The sequence below is a fragment of the Neolamprologus brichardi genome, chromosome 6 (genome assembly GCF_056152115.1).
Source record: "Neolamprologus brichardi isolate AB-2024 chromosome 6, ASM5615211v1, whole genome shotgun sequence".
NCBI lineage: Eukaryota > Metazoa > Chordata > Actinopteri > Cichliformes > Cichlidae > Neolamprologus > Neolamprologus brichardi.
This window is the reverse complement of record NC_142109.1, coordinates 20,964,481-20,990,202: the sequence shown is the minus strand read 5'-3', so window position 1 is coordinate 20,990,202 and position 25,722 is coordinate 20,964,481. Positions and strand designations below refer to the sequence as shown.

General features: G+C 41.6%; 2 protein-coding genes across 4 annotated transcripts in view; both read right to left on the bottom strand.

Annotated features, from left to right (window-relative positions):
- Positions 1-683: 683 nt before the first annotated feature.
- On the bottom strand, positions 684-13,080 carry atg4da (autophagy related 4D, cysteine peptidase a). The gene is made up of 11 exons (XM_006787380.2): positions 12,739-13,080; positions 9,368-9,638; positions 9,177-9,260; positions 8,654-8,827; positions 7,645-7,996; positions 7,474-7,538; positions 4,044-4,195; positions 3,877-3,955; positions 3,132-3,208; positions 2,832-2,951; positions 684-2,122 (listed from the first exon to the last, which is right to left on the bottom strand). Exons 2-11 carry the CDS (start codon positions 9,585-9,587, stop codon positions 1,943-1,945), a joined length of 1,503 nt encoding a protein of 500 aa, XP_006787443.1. The 5' UTR covers positions 9,588-9,638; positions 12,739-13,080; the 3' UTR covers positions 684-1,942.
- A 2,898-nt stretch (positions 13,081-15,978) lies between these two features.
- Positions 15,979-25,722, bottom strand: part of mast1a (microtubule associated serine/threonine kinase 1a) — an 81,691-nt gene continuing 71,947 nt past the window's right edge. For all 3 annotated transcript variants that reach the window (XM_006787378.2, XM_035906356.2, XM_006787379.2), the window contains 8 exons: positions 24,615-24,778; positions 22,878-23,122; positions 22,458-22,709; positions 22,132-22,364; positions 21,596-21,718; positions 21,332-21,468; positions 20,533-20,720; positions 15,979-20,444 (listed from right to left, as the gene is read on the bottom strand). In XM_006787378.2, the coding sequence (XP_006787441.2) occupies positions 18,778-20,444; positions 20,533-20,720; positions 21,332-21,468; positions 21,596-21,718; positions 22,132-22,364; positions 22,458-22,709; positions 22,878-23,122; positions 24,615-24,778 (3,009 nt within the window). In that variant the 3' untranslated portion in view covers positions 15,979-18,777. The remainder of the gene's footprint in view (positions 20,445-20,532; positions 20,721-21,331; positions 21,469-21,595; positions 21,719-22,131; positions 22,365-22,457; positions 22,710-22,877; positions 23,123-24,614; positions 24,779-25,722) is intronic.

Here is a 25,722-nt window from a genome sequence, read left to right as displayed (position 1 = left end):
GTGGAATATTAAATGTCGAGATAACCTGTGGCTAGATTTCACCCACAACAGTGAAATCGTGAACGGTGGCTGTGAACGCAGGTGTTAGAATCACGCGACTTAATAACTGCAACCTTGAAAAGCAACACACACAACCAAAATACACCGTTTTCTGCCTCTGTGCAGTGCACATTTGGCATTTTTAATTTTGAGAATTTATTGTGAGGTTTTTGCACTTTTCATTCATTGCGTTTGTCCCGTTTTTTAAATTTAGTCTCGATTCTGTAAAGCACAAAAAAACAAAATAAAAAATACATACTGCATGCTTGTTTTTCCCCCACAATTTAAAATACCATAAATGGTGTCATGGTGGCGTAATGATGTGGTGGACATTTATCATATATTATTTAAATGTCACAGCCTGCCTTGGTGTTGTTGCAGGTCACAGTGTACCCATCTTCTGATGGCTGCTTCCTACAGGATAATGCACCATGTCACAAACCATCTCAGAACTGATGATAAAGTCACTGTACTCATATCGCCTTCAAAGTCCAACATCTTTGAAATGTGGTGGAACAAGAGATTCAAAACCTACAAATCTGCATTAACTGTATGATGCAATCATGTCAATATGGACAACAATCTCAGGAATGTTTCCAGCACCTTGTTGAGGGCTCCAACATGGTATTAACAAGGTGTGAGTAATGAAATTATATGCCACATGTTATTTCAGCATTTGCTGCATAAACTTTACAACAAGCATATTTGCTCTGACCCTGCTAACTACAGAACATTGAATCGATCATTTCCCATCGCTCTCGTTCCTTTGACAGCGTATATACCTGCAGTTCAAATCTACACACAAAACACAGTAACATGTACTGTAATTCCAGTGTCTGAAGTTTAATCAGGACAATAAACTCAATAACAGTAGTAGTGCAACTTGCAGTAGTAGCTCTTACAGAAAAAGGGGACAAACAAAAACACAGAGACACTGCAGCAGAAGTCTGAAAATCAAGCAAACAACAAAATAAATTTAAAAAAAAAAAGATCTCCATTCAGCTTCGGTTTGTCTCATTACCTTGGCGGTGCAAGGTAAAATCTAGAACACGTACATAAGTAAGAGCTGGGTGTTTTACTTTGCAAACATGTTTATATAATAGTATAGCGGGAATGATTTAAGCCACAGTTTGACAGGCAAAAATACAAAAGTCATCTCCAACTTTAGGCATTGTTTTTCTTTATACCTGACCTTTAGTTCTTTAAGCAGCAGGAACAATGTAACAGCAGATTTCTTGCAGATTTTCGTATCCTTAATGAATAAAGAGTCAGAGCTGAAAGTGCATGGGCTTGAGACCACGAGGTCTAAAAATGAATTTACAGCTGTTCAAGACGCTCGTGGAAGAATCTGAAATTTCTCTGGGATGCGACACGGCATAATCCTAAACACAATTTAAAAGACAAATAAATTACACAAACAAAACACTCACTCGCACACAAAACACACATTCTTAAATCTGATAAATTAATTTAAAGAATAAAAATTAAAAAAAAATATTCAGCAGAGGGAATGTGATATAATACAAGTCATGAACAATATCAGGCAGCTGACGAGTGAGCCAATTAAAGATGATGCAGACACCACTGAGGCTTTTTTTTTTTCTTTCGTCATCTGATAAAATGAACCAAGAACATTTCAAGTACTTTAAAACGTTTCTATCCATTTTGAAGTGACCTTCGTCAGGTAAAGCAGTGCTCCAGCCAGTAGTCACTAATGCCTGTTAGCTTATAATGCCACCCACACAGAGGTGATGACAGCAGCCGTGTTGACCAGTGAGGAAGACAAAGCACAAAAGAGTTGTGCCCGCCTTGCAGCTGCAGCATCGACAGAATCAAGTCTTTTAAAGGCAATCGAGTGTCCACTTCTGCCCCCTACAGATGGGAGAGCATCGTCCTCAGAGCTTTACAGGAAGACAAACTCTTCACTGCTTCTTCTGTTGTTGCTTCTGCCTAGTCTTCCTGGAGGCAGGATATGAGCTGGAGGTCCACTGTGATTGCTGCTGTGACCCTCAAGTCCATAATCCTGACTGTGGCCCTCCACAAAGGTGAAGACAGGATACTTCTCCTTCGACGATGACAGAGCCTGGAAGGACAACAAAGTCCAGTTAAAGCAGATAATCTTAAAAACAAAACAGAATATATCACACGCAGAGAAAAAGAGGGGGAAAAAAACAGTTTTTGACATTTTTCTTCTTCAAACTATCATAATGATATCTCCCAATTTATTATATTTAAATTACTGCATGAATTACCGAGAACACTTCAAGACTGGGACAAGCTCTAGCAATGGTGAAAGTTGTAATAATTTTAATGCAAAAGCCCAAACAAACCAATTACATCCTTAGCACATATATTATTTGAATGGAATATGAAGATCTACATACAGTACCTGCATTTGATTGTGTAGCACTCGCTTTCTACATTTGCTCTCGTATTCAACTGACTGTTAGGCATTACAAAGAAAAGCAGCCAATTCTCATGTTTTGACCTCAACTCAGAAAAAATGAAATCGGAAATGTTTGCTTGAAAAATTCATGCAACTTTAGCTATTGAAATTGTATCTGTGCAGAAATGAAAACAGCAAGATGATTATTCAGCGTTCTGGAGCCGAAGGTGATGGCTTAATATTGCTTTTTTTTTTTCCTCCAAACCAACTCAAACATATTTAACTGTCAGAAACAGAACAGATTTATCTCCACGAAAGAAAAAAAAAAAAAAACGCTGCTCATTTCTAGTATGTTGTATAAATTAAATCAGAGCCACAAAAATGTGAGGAGGTTGTAAAAACTCACCTCACTGACAGCAGAACACAGAGACTCAAAGTCCTTCTTGTTCTTGGCGTAGAAACCGATGGTGCAGCTCGGATCCATGCGGTTGAAGGGCATCTTTTTAGGAGAGCTACAGTGGAACGACTGCAGAGTGGTAAAAGGAGACACGGGTCATACAATAAACAGATCAGAGCCAACTAAGCAGACGTGTTATCTTTAATGACCCGTGAATGAGTTTGAAGTCATATGATATGATCCCAGGGGAAAAAAAGGAGATAAAAGCCAGACAGACAGAAGAGAAGAGTAATGAAGAAGGCAGCAAACCTCCAGTGAGAAGTTAACTTGACTGACATCGACCACTGGCTGGCAGTAGTGAGGATCCAGATACAGCAGCTGCTCATCTGCCAGACAGAGAGGAATCCAAGTATAAAACAATAAATCAAATAGTTAAATGATGAACAGTCTCTCATACTTTTTATAATTCAGACAGCTTGTTCCTGCTGACCTTTGTAACAACTACCACGGAAGCCCAAAGCTGTAAGTTACAAACTCTACTTCCTTAACAAACCACCAAAACATATGTATAATATTATATTAGACATTGATACAAAAGGCCCAATTTATATTTTTAATTTCAGAGAGGCTTTGTGATGGTTCATACAGGAAGTTTCCATTTGTAGTGTGAAGATTTATTTGGGATGTGCTTTTTTGCCTTAAGGGTTTTAAACCAGTGTCAGGTAGCAGTTAAACATGTTAGCAATCAGCTTTTTAAAAGCACATTTTACTTATGCTTCTAGATATCCTAAGTTAAAGTCTAAGAGTAAAGTGTCGTGAAGAGTAATGCAGAGCGTGATAAGCAGAAGTAGCAGTTCCCCACCAAAGCAGCGCGTCATTATCCACACCTGAGAGAATGTGTGGCTCCTGCATCGCCACTGCAAGAATAATACGGGTTGCAGGGGGGCCTAACAGCAAAAAATGTCAATTCTTCCCTAGCTGCCCTTGCTTTGGCTGGATTTATGCAAAAAGATTTTTAAAAAAAATTTCAGAGTATGTTTTTGGCAATCCTCACCTTGGAAACCAATGAAATACAGCGAATGTTTTGGTTTGCCTCCGATTATTCCAATACAGCATTCCAGTTTCAGGAAGTTCTGAGAATGAACACAAATATTTTTAATATGAGTTTAGACAATTAAAATCCTTTAGGAAGTGGGGTCAGGCACTGGATGGTTGACAGACCTTGACACAATCGATGTAGGATGGATTGAGGGCCTCCCCTCCCAGCCGGACAGGGACCAGTATGATAACAGACTTCCAGTCCTGACTGGACGGATCGGAAGAAGTCTGATTCAGTGACCGATCACACAGACGCACCACATCTTCTTTGTACACTACAAGGCACAGAAACAGTGAGGGTTAAAACAGGCATGACATAGAGAGCAGACACTTTATTAGGTACACCTAGTTAGTAGGGGTGTAACGATACACAAAATTCACGGTTCGGTTCGGTTCGATACTTTGGTGTCACGGTTCGATATTTTTTCGATACACAAAAAAATGTTGATGCCTTTTTATTAATTTGTCATTTATTAAATTTTCACGGCACATTCTGCACCACCTGTCTGTGCGTTCATCATTTGTTTGAAGCCAGCTCACCTCCTGCAACCACTTTTCCGAGAATACGCGCTTCTTTTGTGGTTCGGACTCCTGACATTTCTTTGGAGGTGGAGGAACATCACAGTAATTGCTTAAAGGAGCTTGCTTCTTCAACATCTTTAAGAGTTCTAAACAAATGTCTGTCCTCCTCCTGAAAATCTTATGTATGCAAACACGCGTTGCAACTTCTTATCTTGTGTGCGTTTTTTATTTTGACAGCGAATGCGCACCTGCGGACCACTAATGTGTAGACCTGGTTATTTAGCTCGTCATATTGCAGCCACAGAAATTCTTTTGTCCATGAAACCATAAAGCTGCACTTTCTTTTTGCCTTATAGTCTGATTTGTCATAACTTTTCCGTTTTGTGGTAAGCTTTTCTTTGGCTGTCACTTCTTCACCCTGACCTGTCTTATTTGGCTCAGCAGAGCTAAAATATATATCCTGCTGCTTTTACACACGCACTCACATAACGCTCAGCGATTCTCTGCGCGATCAACCTCTCACATGTTTAAGCTTGCTGCGGGAGATTTCACTTGTCATGTTTGCATAGTAAGCTAACGATTGATAAGACGATGTCAGAGGAATTGGTGCGCAAATTATCATCACTCACCAATCAGTGCTGTCGCCCTCTATACACAGTTCGCGCGATTGCAAAGTGAAAGCAAAAAACAAGCGCAAATTCAAACGCGATTTCAATATGTCACATATTGACAGTGGCTCACCGATGTCAATGACATAATTACCCAGCTACATTTCCGAAAGAATGCAAAAGCATTGACATATATTTTTCCTTCCTACGATAGGCCGACGAGCAGAGCAGGGCAGCCCGACTGGAAAAATCGCTAGCCCCGGGACGTCGGGCTAGCGATTTTGCGAGCCCTGTATCTGATTGAGGAATCACTCATCTTTGGAAAAGAGAGTTTATTACAGAGAAATGTCTCTTTCCAAAATAAAAGCTATACTATACGCTTCTTCTGGGCTATATTCTCAGCAGCATATTAAACATATCAGGTCCCCATAAGGAGAATCATGTGCTAACGGCTGTCTAAATGACTCGGGTAACGTTTGTAAGCGTGCTTGTTGTTTTTGTCTGCTTCCACTTGTCTTTGCACTAGGATGCTATCGGGTAAATGTGCAGTCATATTCGTTGTGTTCCCACTAGTGCTGTCAGCCTTAATCTGAAATGAGGTTAACGCCACAACACGGCAAATCTCTGTTAACGAGCTACCGCGGATTGCCCCGTGTGTGGGGCTGGACAGCGTCAACACATTAACGAGCTAACTGCGCTAACACACTAGTTCCCACTCATGTAATTGAGCATTGCGTGGCACATCTGACATACTGTTTTACTTTAGTCCATGACACGCTTACCTTCAGGGTCATACGTCACATGAAGACCAAAATAGTTCCAGACACCAGATCTGAATGAGGGTGGGGGAGGTTCAATTTGCCATGTTGCAACAAGCTTAACTTCTGTCTAGCTAGCTTGCCCTGAGCTCAGTGAATCTGTGTTCGACTACTCCGCCTAGGCTGCACTGTCGAGCGCAGATCCACTGAGCGCTCAACACAGACAGCACCGTCAGAAGGAAAGTTGATAAAATAAATATAAAATTTAGTATTGTTCGATACATATGCGTACCGAACCGAAAGCACTGTATCGAACGGTTCAATATCGATACGAGTATCGTTGCACCCCTACTAGTTAGTACTGGTTTAGATTCCCTTTTGCAATCAGAACTGTCTTAATTATTTCTGGCACAAATTGAACTAAGCACTGGAAACATTCAGAGATTTTGGTCCATACTGATGTGACAGCATCACAGAGTTGCTGCAGATTTGACAGCTGCACATCTGTTATGCAAATCTCCTGTTCCACCACATCCCAAAGGTGCTTGGTTCGTGTGAAATTTAAGGCTACGTCCACACTAATGTGTTTTTGTTTGAAAACATCGTTTTCTCTCCGTTTTGGCCTCCCGTCCACACTGAGACGGTGTTTTCCGTCTCGATGACGCATTTTAGTCATGTGATGCAGTCATGTGACCAATTAAACAAAGATAGTGGAGTGCATTATACAGTAGTTGTTTTGATTGCTCTCAATTTTGACTGCCCTAAAATGATTAATATCAGTTTGTACATGCTCCACATAGCTTTTCTTCAAATTCTTTAATTCTCACTCGCTTTTGTGCATGCGCAGGACTAGAACGTAAGTGTTTTGGGTCGTTTCAATGTGGACGCACAACTCTGTGAAAACGACTGAAAACGCCAGTGTGGAGGCGGAGCGTTTTCAGACAAAAACGCAATTTTCAAATCTATACGGGCTATCCGTAGCTTAAGGTATCAGTTGGTACTAAGAAACTATCCCCCACACCATTACACCATAACCTGACAGGATCGATTTTATGTTGTTTATGCTAGACTAACACTAGGATCCAAATGATACAGGAAAAAAATAAGACTCATCAAGCCAATCTTCTTTTATTTTGTTGAGCTTGTGTGACTTCTAGCCTCAATTTCCTGTTCTTAGCTGGTAGGAGTGGCCCTGGCATGATATTCTGCTGCTGTAGCTCATTAGCTTCAACGTTCAAAGTGTTCTACATTCATAGAGGCTCTTTTAAATACTTAAATTGTAATGAGTGGTTATCTGAGTTTCTGTTGCCTTCCAATTAGTTTGAAGCAGTCGGGTCACTCTCCTCTGATCTCTGGTATCCACAAAGCATTTTTGGCCAAATAACTCCAAATAACTTCTTTACTTTGGATCGTTCTATAAAACCCAGAGATGATTGTGTGGGGAAATCCTAATAGATCAGCTGAAATATTCAGACCAGCCCGCCTGGTGCAAACAACCATGCCACATTTTAAGTTTGTTAATCCCCAATTCTGAAAAATGCTTTCAACTTTAGATGTACAAAAACACTGACCGGTGACTGTATTTACACTCTTGGTGCAAAGCAAATATCAATCTGCTCTTTTCTCATTATTAAGCTAAACAAATATCTGCTCTATAAATCTCACCTGTACAATCCTGAGCCACATATACAGCCAGGTTTGTGACCACAGATGTTTTGTCCACTGCTTTCCTGAAAGGGACAAGAAAACAATTCCATATAATTCTGGAAATGCTTAACTGCTGTGTAAATGATTTCACAACACAGAAAAGCCTTGCTTGCAAAAACAAGCCCTTACCGTAGTATGTGTGCCACTACAGAGGGGCCATACCAGTCACCAGCCTTCTTCCCCGAACCTTTGCCAATATCCACCAGCTGGTGAATGCCAAAAGGTGCTGGGGGCTGATCCCCAAACCAGGTAACAAGCCTGGAGTGGATGTGTTCTTGCCTGTCCTTTGTGGAATCGTGGACCCTTTTCTTCTGGCTGCATCTGGGTGCCTGACTGCTTGGCAGGGATTTCTCAGGGGTGCTGGAACCTCGTGGAGAGCCAAAGGAGGGTATTGGGACCCCTCCAGCCCGGGCTGGGGAACGTGGACGGAATACCTCAAAGTCCACATCAGTAAGCTGCTGAGACTCTGGCCAAACCCAGTCTAGAAAAACAGAAACAAGATTTATTTAATTTTTTTCTTCAGACTTTAAACGATCAGAGGATGTTACAGACATGAGTATACACACAGAAAAAAACAGTATAAAACTGTGTATAAAACAAAAGAACAGAGTTAGAGAAAGGATGGGTTGTCAGTTTTTAGGCAACCATAGACTGTATATAAAAGATGGACATTGCTACCATGTGGGAACCTGTAGGTGAGATCCCAAATCTGAGGGTTTTCTCCTTGCTATCATAGTGGTGGTTGATGTGACTGAGAAACCGAGGACACTGCTCACTCATCTGGAAATGACACCTAACTTTTTCTGTAACTGACCAAGGGGCGACGGGCAACGAACTGGGATAGTAAATTAAATGGTCTTTAACTGGACAGTTCCAGAGTACAAAGCCAACGAATAACAAATGTCACACTGAGATTACCACAGGTTATACCCTGGTGAATTCATAGCTTCCTGCACCCTCTACTAAGGTATCTCTCTTGGCTAAACCAGAAATGAGAGATGGGCCATCTTTAGCTTTGAGTTATATGTGAGAAGACACATCTTGGTCAGTGCCGCAACCTAATTTTTATGATATTTTATATTCCTAATGGATGAACACTTCTTATGTAAAAATGTGTGTACCAGATGGAGAGTCCTACCTCTGGGCATCAAGTGAACCAGGAGCCCCTGTGCCAGCAGCATCTGCCCACTGCGCAGCATGCAGCCCCAACCACAGTCTGTTGTCCAGGTGGAGCCCTCCAGCTGAGGGAACTCTCTCCTATAGGTCAACCAGATCCTGGACACAAACGCTAGGTGGAACCGCTCCACCTCATCTGAGAGGGAGTGAAATAGAGAGGTGAAGCAAGAGACACACACACACACACATATTTAGAGCTCTAGCACTTTGTTCAAGCATTAAGCTGTTTGTATTACTAATTTTAAATGATGAAAAAGCTCAGTTATGATACCTGCATATAATATTTTGGAAATAAAAGCGCAGGTTTGATCTGTTTTAGTTCCTACTGCTCAGCTTTCTCATGTCAAATAAACATTTGAAAAGGAAACGGTTAACCAGTGTGGTTAGCCACAGCACACATCACTACAACACCTGGGGTCTATTCTTCTTTACGTTTCTCTAGAGAGGAAATAGTTTTAAGATGCATTAATACATTTAGCACTTACCTTCACTGTTAAGCAGATAGGAGTGACCCAGGACAGTCACAGGAGACATCTTGTTGAATGAGGTTTTAGACTTAACAGTCCAGCCTGCAGACAGAGGCGCAAAAAAGATTCTCAAAGCAGAAATCTCAGTACTCCTCTATATAAACAAAAATCCCACACTCAGTCTTCATTACTTAAAACTGACTACAAACCATATTTGACATTATTCCACGCTGACATAAGTTTGGCCTTGAGTTTGTCCATCTCATCAAGCTCCCCGGCGGCTTCTCTGCTGGCACCTTGAGTTTGTGGAGGCCTGACTCCAAAGCTGCCCTGCCGCTCCATGGGCTGCTGCTGCCTCCCCCTGTCCACCAGCTCATCTTGCATGACTCCCCCTACGTATTGTGCTGCACTCGGGGAAACTGAGTTCATGGCTCCGAGACCTCAGAGCTTACCTCTTGTGCTCCTCATTGCGACACAGAACTGATGAATGAACGAAAAAGAGGAACAACACAAGAATCTAGGTAAAAAATTAACTACTGATGCATCTTGTACTCAAAACGCTTTTACACTCATCCTGCAACTCATATACTTATTAACTCAAATATTTACTTGGATTTAAAGTCATTTTAAAAGTGGCTTTTCTTCTTTGAATACACAGCACACAGTTACACTGGATTTTTCCTGGCTCTTAATTATCTGTGCTATCTTGTTTAACAGAAGTCTGAAATCTCCCTGTTATTTCTAGTTTATAAACACAAGTGAATTTTATGTTTCATCAAATTAAACTGTAGGTTTGAAAAGCCTCTTGAAATATTTATCTCTCAGTCCTAGGGCTGTTCCATATAACTATATATATCGGATGACGATATAAAAACGTCTATCGTTTCATTTTATGCTATCGTTTGTTTCGTGGTGTCGCAAAATAAACTGTTTACGGTAATATTTTTTCATGGTTTTGATGGTCACTGTAGTGGTTATATTAATTTTTAGCAACAACGACGGTAACACCATCACGTGTCCGCTTGTTTATGTTCCACATAAGCCTTTCACAATAAAGCTCAAGATCCTGTCGAGACTTTTCAAAATAAACTAAATCACGTGAAAGAGCAGATTATTTACGGATGAGAAGTAAAAAAGAGCCGCCAGGTGCTAAAAAATAAACCTTAGACTCAAACATTAGAACAGGCTTTTCCCCGCAGCACACCGTGTAATAAATACTCACAAAGAAAACGGCGGCTGTTACAACTTATGTCTAAAAATGTGTAGTTTCATGCATCGGTTAAAACACTCGACTCCAGCAACATGACGCGCAGCTGGAAACACTTCACACAAGTCGAGCTGCCCGAGATTCACAGAATTTACAGAAAATGTTACATTTTTGTGATTTATATCGTTATGGGGACGATTGAATTCTTATATCGGGATATGAGATTTTGGTCATATCGCACAGCTCTACTCAGTGCTGAATGTTTTTCATCTTCTACATTGCCGTTGTCACATATATCCAGTTATCAACGGATAGACGTGACATTTGTCATCCATGTGATAGTAATAAGTAATAAGCTTCCATTCTGTAATCAGAATGCTAAATATACATTTACTGATGCCTTTTGCTTCTGGTCAAGTACCACCCACAGGTCTTGAAGTCTGGTAGTATAAGAATACTGATAATCCTCTGTAGTGCCTGGTGTATTTCCATTCAATAGTTTTGTTTATGCTGACATTCTACCTTGATGTAAGGAGCAATTTTTTAAAAAAAAGTAAGATTCAGAGGCCCCATGAATCTTGTACTGATCACTTTCTATAGTATTTTCCTTTTATATGTTGATTATTAGCCTGTAAATTTAGAGAAACTTCATTGTTTAGCAGATTCTGTCTTTTTGACGTATAACTAAAGTACACATTTTCAGTTTCAACACTGCCTTCAGAGATGAGCACCTGTTTCTGGTTTGTATGCTCTAACATTTTTTTCTCCTGAAACCTGGTTGTGTGTTTTCTGTTTGATGTAATAGGAGGACCAGCTGTGTTGGTGGTTGTGGGGAGTGTTGTCTTGTTTTCATGTTGCTAAAAACAAACAAACTCAACCCAATTTCACTATTGTTAAAACGGAATTGGTAACAACAGAAGAGGCAGAGTTTGCACTTTGGCAGTTAAATGACTAATTACATAAACCATTAGGGTAAAAGAAGAAGTCAAATTTTTAGTTGATGTATGTGGGTATATAATTGCAACAAATTTTATTTCCCCTGAAAACATCAAAGTCATTCATTAAATAATACTTCTTATAAGAAGGAGGATTGTTATCCGTGGCTAATCACTTTCTAACATTCACACAATAAAACTTAAGTAGCACGTACAACTCTGGATTCAGTGCCCAAGAACACTTCCGCAGGTAGACTCAAACGGTCAAGGAACCTGCTGACTGACAGATGACCCACTGAGCCACCTGAGCCACAGTGACTAAGACAGAGAGCTGGAAACGAAAAGACCCATTCTATGTCCAACTTCCACATTTACTATAATTGCTGTATTCTTTTATGTAAATGTCACTGGTATTTGAATATCATTTTAGTGTGTGCCCCTAGATATTTATATTTTTCTAAAAACTCTGTAAGGTCATTATTAATAACTACTGAGGAAGCTGTTTGCTTTTGCACCTTCTTCTTAATCACATGTGTGTTTGAAGCCTCCCTTGTGTATTTGTATCATCAGCTTGTATAACTGATTGAACTGTTGCCAGGATACTGTTGCAAAAGAGATGTTTAATCTGAGTTGTCTGTCTGGTTAAGTAAAATAAAAACAAATGTTCGTGTATGCACACTTTTCCTCTTGCATTATACAGTCTGTCAATGATCCACACTCATACTTTCTGCTGAAAACAATATGTTTGCGTTTGAGAGACCTGATAACAGCCTAAGGACCTGAGCAGTTCACAGGTTTCCTTGTTTCATTATGGATGTTTAACTCAAGAAAAAAAACAAGAACAAAGTAAGATCCTTCAGTATTTAACATCTGTAAGTCAGAATCAAGTGCAAACTGCACAAAGAAACATTAAAAAACCCCAAACTGTCAGAGTAAATCCGAGTAATCATCCACAGCTGCCCATTTCACAATTTGAAAAACACTTAAGGAAAGTACCAGAGACCTTTTTCACCCTGCCCTGAAACTGATGAGTAGCACTTTCGACAGGGAACAGAGAGTATTACGATGAGTACTAACTGATCCTGCTGATGGAAACGTTTCTATGGTAGAGAAGAAAAAAAAACACTCATCATGTGATAACCATTTGACAACCGGTATGTCGGGCTTTTCAACGTCTGTAAAAGTCATCTGATGATGATGGTGGCTACCATTTTTCACCACCTGTAAGTCAACCGGTTTATTAGCCATAATCTATTATAGAAACACTCTCATGACACGACCAGTGTCAGGGTATATGAACGGATTTCTGACCAGCAGCCTCACTGTCAATTCCCATTTACTCCTCTGGCCACAAAGACTCACCAGCACTACGGCGCATACCTAATTTAAAAAGCGTCTTTAACCATTATTAAAGAATTACAGGCCAGCAACAACATACCTGATGTAAAGGTCGGTTAAGCAGGTCGGTACCCCGTAATAGAGACACTCATTTCGGATATTTCCTCCCTCCTCGCGTAAAGCGACAGCCTGAAACTAGCTGGCTGAACACGCTAACTTCAGCAGCTAGCCCCGGCGTTAGCTCTCTAGCACTGAAGACGGAATCCCAGAAGAGCTTAATGCTTTTATAATAAAATACAGTTAATGTACGAATGATAAACTTCCTCCCATTTAACACAGGAGGTCATTTATCTACACGGTTACGAAAATAAGCTACTACATAGCGTCTATGCTGCTCCGTGTGACAGCCCCTGACCGGACAACATTTACTTCCTGTTGTCCTTTTCCGGCGCACCACTATTGGTTGAATTAAATCCTGTAGCAAATCTGATAGGATAATATTGCACTAATGCGCAGTGCAGGGTGCCATTGGCTAATAATAAGTCCTGTAGTTATGCAATGAGTGACCTGGTTAAAAAGTATGCGTTACTAAACATAAATAATAAATTTAGGTACAAACATGCCAACAATTGAAAAAAGTTAAACTAATAAGTAACATATAATTTTGGTTTATATATTAGTAAATAATTATGGTGTAATTAGTTACCTTTGTGCAGCTTTCAACCATCATACATCCAAAATCCAACAAAAAAAGTCTCAAGCAGGACCCAGTAAGGAATTGGCAGAAACGCCAGCTACTGATAGATAGAGCAGTTTCTTGAGGCTGTAAGACCAGGGTGAGCACTGTAGACAGTCCAGGTGCTATGCCTGGACTGACTACAAGAAAGCCTGTGAATCAATCCCTCATGCATGGATCCCGGAGTGCCTAGAACTGTACAAGATCAACAGGACCTTAAGAGCCTTCTTTAGGAAAGTCACCATCAAGAGCGGGATTTACCAAGGAGATGCTCTGTCCCCACTGCTGTTTTGCATAGGCCTGAACCCCCTTTTAGCCAGAACATTAAGAAGACTAGATATGGATACAGACTACAAAAGGGAGCAAACATTAGCCACCTCCTCTATAAGGAAGGAACGAGTCTGAGCACTAATGAGTGTCAGAACCACCATCCAGGATGAATCAGCAAGGTCCATGAGTACACCAGGATGATGGCCACAACTGATTATGTGAGAAAGAAGAGGAACCATCATGGAATGATAAGCCTGTGCAGGGAACCCTGCGGGACTTCTTAATACAGACAGACAAACTGGTGATGGCTAACCAACTGGACATAGTAGTGGTGGACACGCAGAGGAAGACAGTCATAGTGGAAGATGCAGCTGTACCAAGTGAAAGCAACATGAGGGAGAAGAAACATCAGGAGCTCAAGAAATACCAAGGGCTAAGAGAGGAGCTAGAAAAGATGTGTAGGGTGAAGGCAACAATGGTGACTGTGGTAATCCGATGACTGCCAAACAGGGGAAGTGGCTCCAGCAGATCCCATAAACGATATTCGAGAGCTCCGTCCAGAGCAGTGCACTGTGCAGGACCCTAAAGCCCCCAGGGCTTTGGTAGAAGACTCAAGCTTTAAGGATAAAGAAGGGTAAGTAACTTTAAGCTATATACTTATAACATATATTTTTAACCTGTCATCCTATCCCTGGCATCCTCCTGTGTCACACCAACCCTCTGCATGTCCTCAATCACTGCATCCAATCTTTTCTGTGGTCTTTTTCTCCTGCTCTCAAGCTCAATATTCAACATTGTTTGTCCAGTATATTCACTTACCCTCTGCTGTACATCTACAAACCATTTCAGTCTTGCCTCATTAACTTTCTCTTGAAACCCCTCAGCCTAATTTGTCCCTCTGATATACTCTTTTCTAATCTTGTCCATATCAGTAACTCTTAATGAAAATCTTCTCTGCCTCCTGTCTTTTGTCAGCATCACTGTCTTCAAACCAAAAATCATAGTACTCACCACTACCATCTTTTAAATTAGTAATATATTAACAGACCTGTCATATGTCTTCAAATACATATGGATACATTTTCATGTAAAAATAAATTACCTCCAAGCATTTGATTTTCAGGGGTTAGACTGGTGGTTATAACGTTGCTTAATTAATCAGCTATGAAAGTAATAATTTATTGCACCTGTACAGCTGCACAGCTGTTATAGGGCAAACTGCAGACAGGTTGCCAGTTTACTGTATCACAGAACGGTAGACCACTTAACCTCACAAGCATGTCTTTGGACTATGAGAGAAAGTCAGACTACCCACAGAGAACATGCATATCTACACAGAAAAGGCCCCAGCTGGCCTGGTTAAGTCAGACCCAGGGGTTTCTCATTGTAAGGCAACAGGACTAACCACTGTACCACCATGATGCCCTAGTTCAAGCACACTATTTTGATTTAATTTATCCTTATTCTAAGAAAAAAAAAAATTCAGCGCGAGTATGCACAAGTAGTGCAAGTATTTGTTTAGTTCCGTCTTAACATGGCTTCACATGTGGAGGTTACACATACATCACGCCCTAGACTTGGTCCCTAAGGTTAACTGGTGATTCCAAACTGACTGTAGGCTCAGATGTCAGTGTGTGGTTGTCTGTCTAGTGGCTCACAGCTTGTACAAGGTGTGCCTTTTTTCTTGCTCTGTACCAGCTAGGAAATTCTCCAGCCTCCCTGCAACTCCAAAAGTAGCAGAAAATAGATGGGCCTTAGACACTTAAAGGATGTGAATGTTTTCTCCACTAGTCAATGACAGTTTTGTTTTTTCAGTAGAAGAAGAAGATTCCAATCCATTTTATTTTGTTAATAAATGCAGCTAACTGTAATCTTGATAGGCTTGATAGGATCACTTTTCATTTGCAAAGGAATCAGCTTCATAAACCTTTTCACAGCTGGAGAAACACAGAGATAACTAATAACATTAACTATGACTTTATTCCAGAGATTATAGCGCTGCAGCAGCTGTGAAAGGTTATTAGCTACACCTGTCTTTGACGGCTCTAAATGATCTAAAAGAAGGTCTATTTTTTAAAAATGTTTCATATTTGCCCCTTGGTAAGACCCTTTCATAAAGTAGGACACTGAAGTCAGAATTAACAATACCCACCAAGCTCTCCTATTAGTAACAGCTACGATGACATGAACATCTTTTTTCAGGTGTAAAGAACTTATTTATAATTACCTGCACGCTGTAGCCAGAAGTGTGCTTACTGTGATAAATGCTGCTGCGGGATTAGAGGTTAAAGCCAAAAAAGAGTGAGATCCTGCAAGTTTTGGAACAAAAACGGAATTTTATTCCACGTACTGCACTTCAGGTGTCTGCATTTAGGTCACACCTATCACAAACAAAAATGCCGCAGTGGTACAACTAAATACACTTCGAGTGAACAGAGAAATGTGGAATGTTTTTTATACTTATCAGACTTTTGTGTTCATTTGTAGAATCCACATTGTATACAGGATAGTAACTTACAAACAATATCATCAACTCAAGATTTTTTTTCTTTCAAATAAAGTGCATTTCTACTACTCTCTCTGTCAACCACGGAAAGAAAAAGACATTTTAAAACATGTATTATAGACACCACTGATCAGCAAAAGGCCTGAATTTTGATACAATAACTGCAGGAGTTTGTTTTCTTAATCGGGTGATTTGAGATGACCTGATCACTCCTTTATTACATCAAGGTATAAAAGAACTCCTTGCTGTGAATATAAGACAGTATATTTAAAAACGTAACTATTCACAAAGATATAATTAACAGTCACAACGGAAAATTAATAATTCATGTTTCAAGTGTTCATTTGATAATTACTGCAAATATTTTGTCATTAGAACTTTAAATGCATATTTGGTAACCGTATGGCTAACAACAACCATCAAATCAGTGCTCTGCACTTCATCAAGGAAACACTCACTCCAATAGATTATGATATTTCAAATATTTGATATTGATGCTAACCACTGGAGGGCAGTAGAGTAGTGTGTCAAATGGGAAAAGAAATCCCTGCCAAGCATGTAAGGCATGGGATATGTTTTCATATTCATGAATGGTTATGTGAAAAAACTGTAGAGTGCCAACACAGCAGAGATCAGCCTCCTGGTTTGTAGCTCTGTGCAGTCTTAAGCTCATTGTTGCGGATTTCCAGGCAGATACAACAATGTAAAGCAACAAGCGGCTGCTCTTCGTTAAACTGTACACTGAACACCCAGTCGGAAGTGACCGAGACAAACTTTGACTAGATATGTTGTGCAGATTGAACCACTTGTTTGAGGTTTGGAGGTAAAAGTACATTTTAGTCCGTGAACTTCTGCCTTGGTGTCAGATTTACATGCTGTTGTTGGCTGAATCAGTTTCCCTTTTACATTTTTAGAACCTTGAATATCTACAATAAATCAAATCACTGGCAGAAAGTGACAATTAACAATCACATCTGGATTAATCTGTTTAGCCACCTACTCTCACACATGGATTTGCATAAGATTATGTACACTGGATAGTCATGAATGACAAGAAAGTGACTATGACCAATGAGAGAGGAACATCTTTTTGTGTGTGTGTGTCTCCTGTGAACATTTCCCAGCATTCCTGCTGAGATCACTGACAAACACTTTTATCTGTATGTTGCACAGCAAAATGTGAGGATTATATTAATCAGTCTGGACAAGCTAACTTGTAAGTACCTAAATACAAAGTCATTCTGATTACACTGTAGATAGCCTGGTTTAAAGAGAACAGGCTCGATGTGATATTCCATGTATGCACAAACCCTACTTTTGCTATAGAGCCCTTTAACAAGTAGATTATAGTATGCTACATCCATGACTGCCTGCTTTTCCAGATTTGCCTGAAAACAACACATGGGTTCACTGCATATGTGCATAATACATTTTTCTATGCCTTAACATGCTATAGTCTCCCAAGCAACCTTCACTGTGCCGGTTTGATTTGTTGGGGAAGGATTTCCTTCCTGCTTAAAAAATAAAATAATACTTTAACTGTTACTGGATCCTGACTGCTCATTTTGAGAAGAATTTTCATGCCATGACCCTCGCTGAGTCTGCCGAGTCTTTGAACAGACACAAACATGGTCACACGCTTCTTAATCCACTCATAAACACACTTGTGTCCTAATTCGTGTGACCACAGGCGTATGGATTTAAATGCATGAAAATCAGCTGCTGACACGGCTGCTTCCTGTGGCGATGTGCGAGTGTGTGTTTGCGAATGTGGCAGCAGCCAGAGATGGAGTGAAGAAAAGGGCTGCGGTAGCCCATCCTGCGAAGGAGAGATAAGCGCCGAGCGCCGAGGTCTGACGTTCTCGCTTTCCTCTGTGGCCTTCAAGAACCACCAGAAATTGTCCCAGGGTAGCTAAACGCACATGCGCTTGCACACACAAACACACACACACAAAATCCCCTACGACAGAGATTGCGAGACTGTGCTCGCTGTGACGTCCACTGACAGAGTGCCTGCTTTGGCTTCGTCTGACCGTTTAACTCAGGAAAGTAAACTGCTGGATGATGAATAAAGAGCTCAATTATCTTCTTACTCAGTAACTGTTTGATGTGTCAACTTTGATTTGACTGTTTCACTGCTTTGGTTGATGAGCAGTAAAAAAAACAAAAACAAAAACAAACAAACCCCCAAACAAAAAAAGGGCTGGCTGAAAGAAAAAATAGAGTGACTGGATTTGGTATTCACAGTATTCAGCATGTTTTGATCTGTAAAGCACTTTTTGACCATCTTGTACCTATTACACATGTACAGTACAAACCATGTGACATGCATTCACACAGACTCACATATACATCTGATAAAGTGTTTCACGTTACATTTAGAGTCCTCTTATTAAAGTATTTATAATAGAAAATCAACAGTTAATGCACCTTTACAGTAGATCTTTTACTCCTGGTTTTAGGTTAGATTCAGTCAGTGATTGGAATCAATAAATAACATTTTATACTCTTAAACTGGAATGTACATTGGTTTTAAGTGCTAGTCTTCTGTTGCATTGTCCAAAAAAGGCATCTTCTTTTTTTTTCTTTTTCTTTTTACTAAAGTCCCATTTAGGGACTCCATGAGGTCACATTTTCGGCAGGCTGCTACCTGTTGCCTTCTCTAGCGGTGAACCAGCAGGACTCTGGGTCACCACTGCAGCCCCAACAACCACTCGACCTCCAGCTGGAGAGTCAGACTTTCCCACTGTGCCTCCCTGCTTTTCCTCTGCTGCTTTAGACTGCTGCTCTTTGCTCTTGGCCCCCTCTTGAGAGCCGAGCTTGATCGGCCCGAGGACGTTTTTGGCCACAGTGGTCAGCTGGCTGACGAAGCTTGTCTTGTCACCAGGGGAGACAGGCCGTGACTTACAGAGGGAAGGTCCACAGAGGGAGGGGGTTACCGCGGTTGGGGAGGGAGAAGGAGAGGGTGAGTGCTCCTCCACCACCTCCAGACGACATTTGTCCTCCCAGTCGAGTGATCCCCGGTAGCAGTTGACAGCCCCGAGTCCCTGCCTCACTTTGGCCAGTGACAGCACCTGCCCATGCGGGGGAACGACAGGAGGGAGGACCCGAGCTGGTAGTTTGGGGCTTTTGGAGCCAAGGTCTGGTGTCCTTGTGTCACTGCTGTCAGTCCCCATCTTTCTCAGGGCGTCTCCAACTCCTGATGGTTTAAAGGTTTTGCTCAGAGGACCTCCTGTCACTGTTGTGTTGATGCCAGCGGACTTATCTGGAGCAGAAGCAGAGCTTTTGCTGTAGGCAGCTCCAGGAAGACCACATCGGCTCTTGTTGTCTCCTTCCTGTTTTGATTCAGGTCTGCCCCCTAGCTGCTGCTCCAGTGGATGTTTACTATTAGAAAACAGACTTTTGGCTATCTTGGAGTCTAGCTGTTTTGGAGACATGTCCGCCTGACTCTGGGTGAGCTTCTCAGGCCCCTTGTGAGCACCTAAACCCCCTGTTGTTTTGGTAGGTGTGCTAGGGGTTATAGCTTTAGTAGTTCCTGCACTTAGTACAGAGCTTTGTGAGTTCAAAGGCTGCTCACTTGCATGAGGTTTTCTTCCTAAGGATGACTGCGATCCTGTCCCAGCCTCCTTCTCCCTCTCCACTCCTCTCTCTTTCTCTTCCCTCTCCCTTCCAGCCAGTAGTGTTTCCCTGCTCAGTGGTGACTCCTGTCTCCCTAGTCTCCTCGCTGGCTTCAGCACACCAGTCTCTGGGGAAGTTGAGGATGAGGGTAGAGGGGGAGGATTAGGAGGCAAATTTTCCCCTTCTGTCTCCAGCAGGCTCTGGAGCCCAAGCTCGCAGAGGAAGGCGTCCTTGCGGTACTCAGAGTGCTGCACCTCAAGGCTGTGTTTCCTCAGTGGACCCCCCAGCCCTCCTGTAGAGCTTGACTGGGTTAGAGGCGAGCCTAGTTTCTCTGCTGACTGCACGCGTTTGAGGAGAGGTGATCGCGGAGGCTCAGCACTCTTGGGCCTGGGACGTACCACCGGCGGGGAAGAGTGGAGCTTGGCAGGGAAAGACTGGGTTGTGTTGGAACTCCCTACAGTGTGACCTGGTAAAGGTGGAGGTGAAGACTGGGTGGGGGAGGGCGTGTGAGCCAGCGGGGACAGTGGAATATTACCGGCAGACTTACATCGGGCAGACCGATACTGGCGATGGAGTTTCGGGGAGAGGCCGTGCAGTGAGCTGGGTCTCATGTGCTGCGAGGGAGCCGGGGAGTTTGGAGTGCTGGATGCTGCAGAGCTGCTCTGAGAGGACGCACCTGCAGAGGGCAGAAAAGATGAGTGAAGCTGTCAAAACCCCCAAAGAAGTAAAATTAATTTGTGCACTAATTATTTTCAGTGTCCTACCCAAGTATGAGGGCTCAGGGGTGGAGCGATAGCCCTGAGTTGGAGACCGTGCAGACAGGCTGTGAGTTGGGGAGCCGGGAAGACTCTCACTGGAGGACAAAGAGCGATTCAGGGAGGACAAGCTGCGGCTGGTGTGCAGGAGATTGGACTGTTTTGTGATCTTGCGGAACAAGGAGCTACGCTTCTTACTGCGGGATAGAGAAGAGCATAAATAAAGAAGATAGGAAGGTCTGAATTGGGAACAACAAATAACCGACAGTAATTTACAGTATTTATTAACTTCGTTTAAAAGCACAGTACTGATGGGTTTGCAAGTAGTGCGTACTAGCTACAGATCATACAGTACACTGACTATTTTAAACTGTTGCTAAGCTCAAAAACACTACACAATTTTGATTTAATTCTCTATTATTTTAATCATATCAGACATTTTGTTTTTAACTAACCACTCAGGGCGATGTGCTGCTCTATAGTGTTTTGACAAATTTCCTGTCATTGCTGCATTCAAGATAGCTTTGACCTCAGGCAGTTACTGACTTCGAAGTCTTGTTATAGTCTCCGAAGATATTTTTTTTGTAGTACATTAAAATAAATAGAAATCAGGTTTTGCTTTAATGTATAATGTGTACCTCAGCCACAAAACTGTTATAATTAATAAAGCAAAACACGTAAAGCTCTTGAGTTAGTAAGGCTAACTCTTCTTTGGTCTATAGCCATTATAATAATGAAAAATATGTTATTGAGGCGAGAGTTCAGCTGAGTCGTTGTATAAGTGCAGTGTAGCAGCTACTTGTCCTACTTGTCCTGGCTGTCTTTGCCCATCGTCCTCTTGTTTCGCCGGGCCATCTTGCACTTGTAGCTGGCCTTACGAGCAGGGCCCACTTTAATGGAGGTGTTCTCAAAAGGTGTGGTTGTCACCGTCACCTTGTTGCCACTCTGCACAGAAGAGCAATAATAATTTCCGCACTGACAAGCCCATTTACATAAAGCCTTCTCTTGAAATTGAAAGCTGGTTATTTATATTGCCAGCGCGGAACAACTGAGAATAAATAAGCCTGCTGACCTTGAGGATGAGCTCCACTACTTCAGTGTGGACCAGACCGTGGACGGGCTCCCCGTTGACATGAGTGATGAGGTCACCAGCACAAAGGCCAGCTTCCTGGGCGGGGCCACCGTCCTCCACATGCTGCCAAAACGCAAAAAATATTCAAGTTCGCGGAAGGGGGAAAATCACCTCCATGTAAACAGAATGCTTATGTTGAGATTCTCACTGGTAAATCTCAAGACAAGACAAATATTTTCAGATCAGATTATGTAGCATATTTGTGTATGGTGAGATTAGAAAAGTGGCTCTAACGTTCAACAGCAGTGTTAGATCTTGTTATGTCCTTATTGTCCAGCTTTACCGCCGTCCTAATCCTGCTCTGCATTCTAAGTGCTTCCCTTCAGTTTAATCCCCCTTTTTTAAATTATTGATTCCTATTTAATGGCAGCTCCACTTCTAAAAGCACACTCACAAATCAAAACACAGGCCATCCCTCTTTGCGTGAGGTTATGGAGTTCAGCTACAACATTAATACATGTCTGAGAGTTTCTTACCCAAACAATGTGATGTACGCTATAGATATCACTGTCTCCAATGTAGACTCTGATGGCTCTGAGAGTAAAGCCATATTTCTTTCCGGAGCGGTGGATGGTAATGGGGGAGCGCAGCACACTGACTGCTGGGAAAAAGTCTCTGCTGGGTGAAGAGTCGCGTGACGAAGGGTTGGAGGAGAAAGAGTGGGGCGACATGGGACTGGCCAGCGGGGAGAAGCCGCCATGCTGCTCCACTAAAAGCAAGGAGATGGTAAAGAGGAGAAATAAGTATGACGCATCCGTAGTATTATTAAGTGTTTCATTGTCTCTTTCCTTGCCCTTCTTACCTGACGGTATGATAACAGACAGGGCCGTGGCAGAGGCTGATTTAATGACCTTGTTGCCTGCTCTGGAGTTTCGCTTCTCTCCCTCACCAGACAAATGCTGATGGCGTGCCCTCCGGAGGACCAAGTCATTTGTTGCTCGGGGCCCCAGAGGGTCATACAGAGGAGTCATCACATCCCGGCCGGTTGCTGCAGGGGATAATGTGGTGATGGCTGTGGTAATGCCCGGAGTCTCTCCTGGCCTTGGAGATTTGTCTGTGAGCACACAAATTAATAACAATGTTAAAAATGACCCAGCTGACTCAACAGTAGCCATCTTATAAGCAAAACCTCTTTTGCTTTCTCTATCTGCTCTAAAATCTGTCACTTTCTCTCCTTGCAAACATTTCACTATCTTTGAGGCTTTCCCGCCTGCTGACACACCTGCCCCATTGATCTCCTTCAGACTGTTCCTTTGCTCCAGCAGGCTCGGTGAGGGGACAGTAGTCCCGTCCAGCGAAGTGCCACGGACCTTCATGTAGTTCTGGCGGGACAGGAATTCGGACTCGCCCTCTAGAGGTGAGGCAAAACGATGCGTGTCCATCAGAGCTGAGAAGCGTCGTCGGGCACCAAGAGGAGGGCTCGCATCACCTTCTGTGTAGAGGGACTCTGAACAGGACAGGCGCTTCCTGTAAGAGAAGGATGCAGTCAGAGAAGGTAATGGCACAAATTTCTCTGCAACCACGCAAGTGACTGTCTGCTCTAACAGTGCAGCAATGACTATTACAGCTCTAACAGCCCTACAGAACCTGTGTGGGTGTGTTTTGCTTTTCCTTCCCTGCTTTCGGTAATTACCATTCTACAAAAATTCAGCCGATGGGAATGTCAATGATTCTAGACTAGGAATAATAAAAACCCACAATTTAAGAAATATGACAAAAAGTCTGAGATGATAGTTTTTTAAAAATTTCTAAGGAAAACATTTATTTCTAGTTAATGAACCACATCACTTCACTTCCCATATGGAAAAGATATATATAAATCTTATAAAGTTTGTATCTGTCTTGTGTGAAACTTGTATGAAAAGCATACAAGAGTAAAAACAGATATAAGATCCCTTGAAAAATTATATAATGAAACTTGTATGTTTTGGATACTTACTAAAACAATATATGAAAGTAATGAGAAAGTGGCCACTTTCATGAGTAAATCATGTAAGTTTTTACTATTTCTTTTCCATATGGGTTTGCATTTGAATTAGCAGTAATTAAACACCAGTGATTTTTTTAGCAGAGAAAGATGGGACACAATCAGATCATGCATTTTATTATTTTTCTAATTAAATCATAATTAAATAATGAGCTGTAAGAAAAAAAGACTTGGTTGAAGAGAGAGATGATACAGATAATGTCCATTTGTTTTGGATGGGGAGAAAATATGTAAGGTAATAAATAATGAGTCTCTTGATTTTCTATTATGGAGACAGAACCTATCAGTTATTTCCTTTCACGTGTGAATACAGAGTGATTTCAATCCTGACAAACAGCCTGAGGTGAAATGGAGACATGAGAAGTAATGGAAATCTGTTTCTGGTGTATGCAAACCACAGTACGAATGAATTAGATCTCACAATGAGAGTAAATTTTCCATTTATGCGAGCTACAAACTAAAATGATTGATGCAAGCTAATTAGAGGTCTTTAGTTTTCAATATTAAGATTGAGGCAGGCGTTTCCTGTAACAGACGAAGAGCTAATAAGCTGTGTCTGTTAGGAACTGAAACAGCTTCAGAATCGAGGGTACAAGTATCATTGAACCACTTGCACTCAAACTAATGAAATGGAATAAAACTAATGAATCCGTTGAACAGAAACATATGAGGCACCAATCAAACTCCGCTCTCCTCCTTCAGACTGGGTGGACCTGATGCCGCTTTAGTCTCAAAGTGAGTGCAAATTCTCACACAAAGATCTTTTTATACAACGAGTGTCAGAGCTGGTGTGAGTGAGACGGAAATAAAACTCCAGACAAACTGAAATAAGTGAGGCTGCCAAAAGGAAAAAACCTTCAGGGAATCACCTCATGAACATCCTCATACGTTGCTTAGGTGTAAAGAACACCCCTCCTTACTGTGTCATACCTACAATAAACTGAACCTTATTCAGTGCTGCCCACCACTCACATCTCAGGGGATCCAGTCCTCCAGCTCTTGTCCCTCATGCTGAAGCTGCCCATGCTCTCTCTCTTCGTTACCTTGTCCTCCCGTGGGCCCTTGTGCTCCCGACGGGACACGGAGCTCGTAGCTTTCTGTTCCAGCTGAGAAAGATGCTCCATGCTGCTGTACACCTGCAGCGGGACACAGTCAGATCGATGAGCATTTGGTCTGTTGGCTTTGATTAATAGCTCAGGAGAAATGTTGCTTTTGAGTTGGAGTTGCAGATATACATTCTGTGTGAATTTGTTTCAGACACATGCCTTTATTTCAACAATTACTGGTGATATGATGATTTTCATTATTCAGTTCAGGTGGAGTGTTTTTGGCATAGACTGTAGATAAAAGTCTGTGACATCAACCAAAGCTTGATGTCATTTTTTTTCCTGAAACCAGCAACTTCACAAAGCTGCCCAGCCTAAAACGCACACTGCTTTATCATCTATTTTACTGTAATTGGTAACATAATTTACAAAATTAATAGCATGCAGTATTCAGTATGATTGTCAAGACTGAAGTCTCTTCAGGAAGGTATTTATGAGGTTATAGATTAAGGGAGTGCATAGTTTGCATAGCTTTCCTATAGAAAACTATGCAATCCCACTTCAGTTTCCTTTGAGCCACGTCCCCATTTGACCTGGAAACTTAATCTTTTCAGTCTATAGTTTCTGGTAGCAACCTGGCATAAAATACACAAATAAATGGACTGGTACTATCATTGACACCTTTTGTCTCGTTGTGCTTTAGACTACAAGTGTCATTCGGCCAACCACCGAGTGCACCTACGCACTTTTATCTAACATTTACCGATGGATTGGTAAGAACTTGAGTTTCCGTATCTCACCCCAAAATATTTTAGCACATGGACAGGAGGAGCCAGCGATACTTCTGATTAGAAGGCAACCCGCTGCATTTCCTGAGCTACAGCCAACCAGTGGGGAAGATGTCAGATTCCTTAAATTTCACCAGCTTTTGCACTTCAGTTTATTTTTACAGGTCTGCTTATGTATGAAAGTTGCATAAAGGATAGAGCCAGAAGTATAACAAATAAAATAATCAGATATTCACCAAAGATCTG

Coding starts and splice junctions, on each gene's coding strand:
- atg4da (XM_006787380.2), bottom strand. CDS start 9,587: ATGAACTCAGTTTCCCCGAGTGCAGCACAATACGTAGGGGGAGTCATG. Junction 3,209..3,876: donor GTATTTCATTGGTTTCCAAG/GTGAGGATTGCC, acceptor TCTGTCTGGCAG/ATGAGCAGCTGCTGTATCTG. Junction 2,123..2,831: donor TGTGTTCTGCTGTCAGTGAG/GTGAGTTTTTAC, acceptor TTGTCCTTCCAG/GCTCTGTCATCGTCGAAGGA.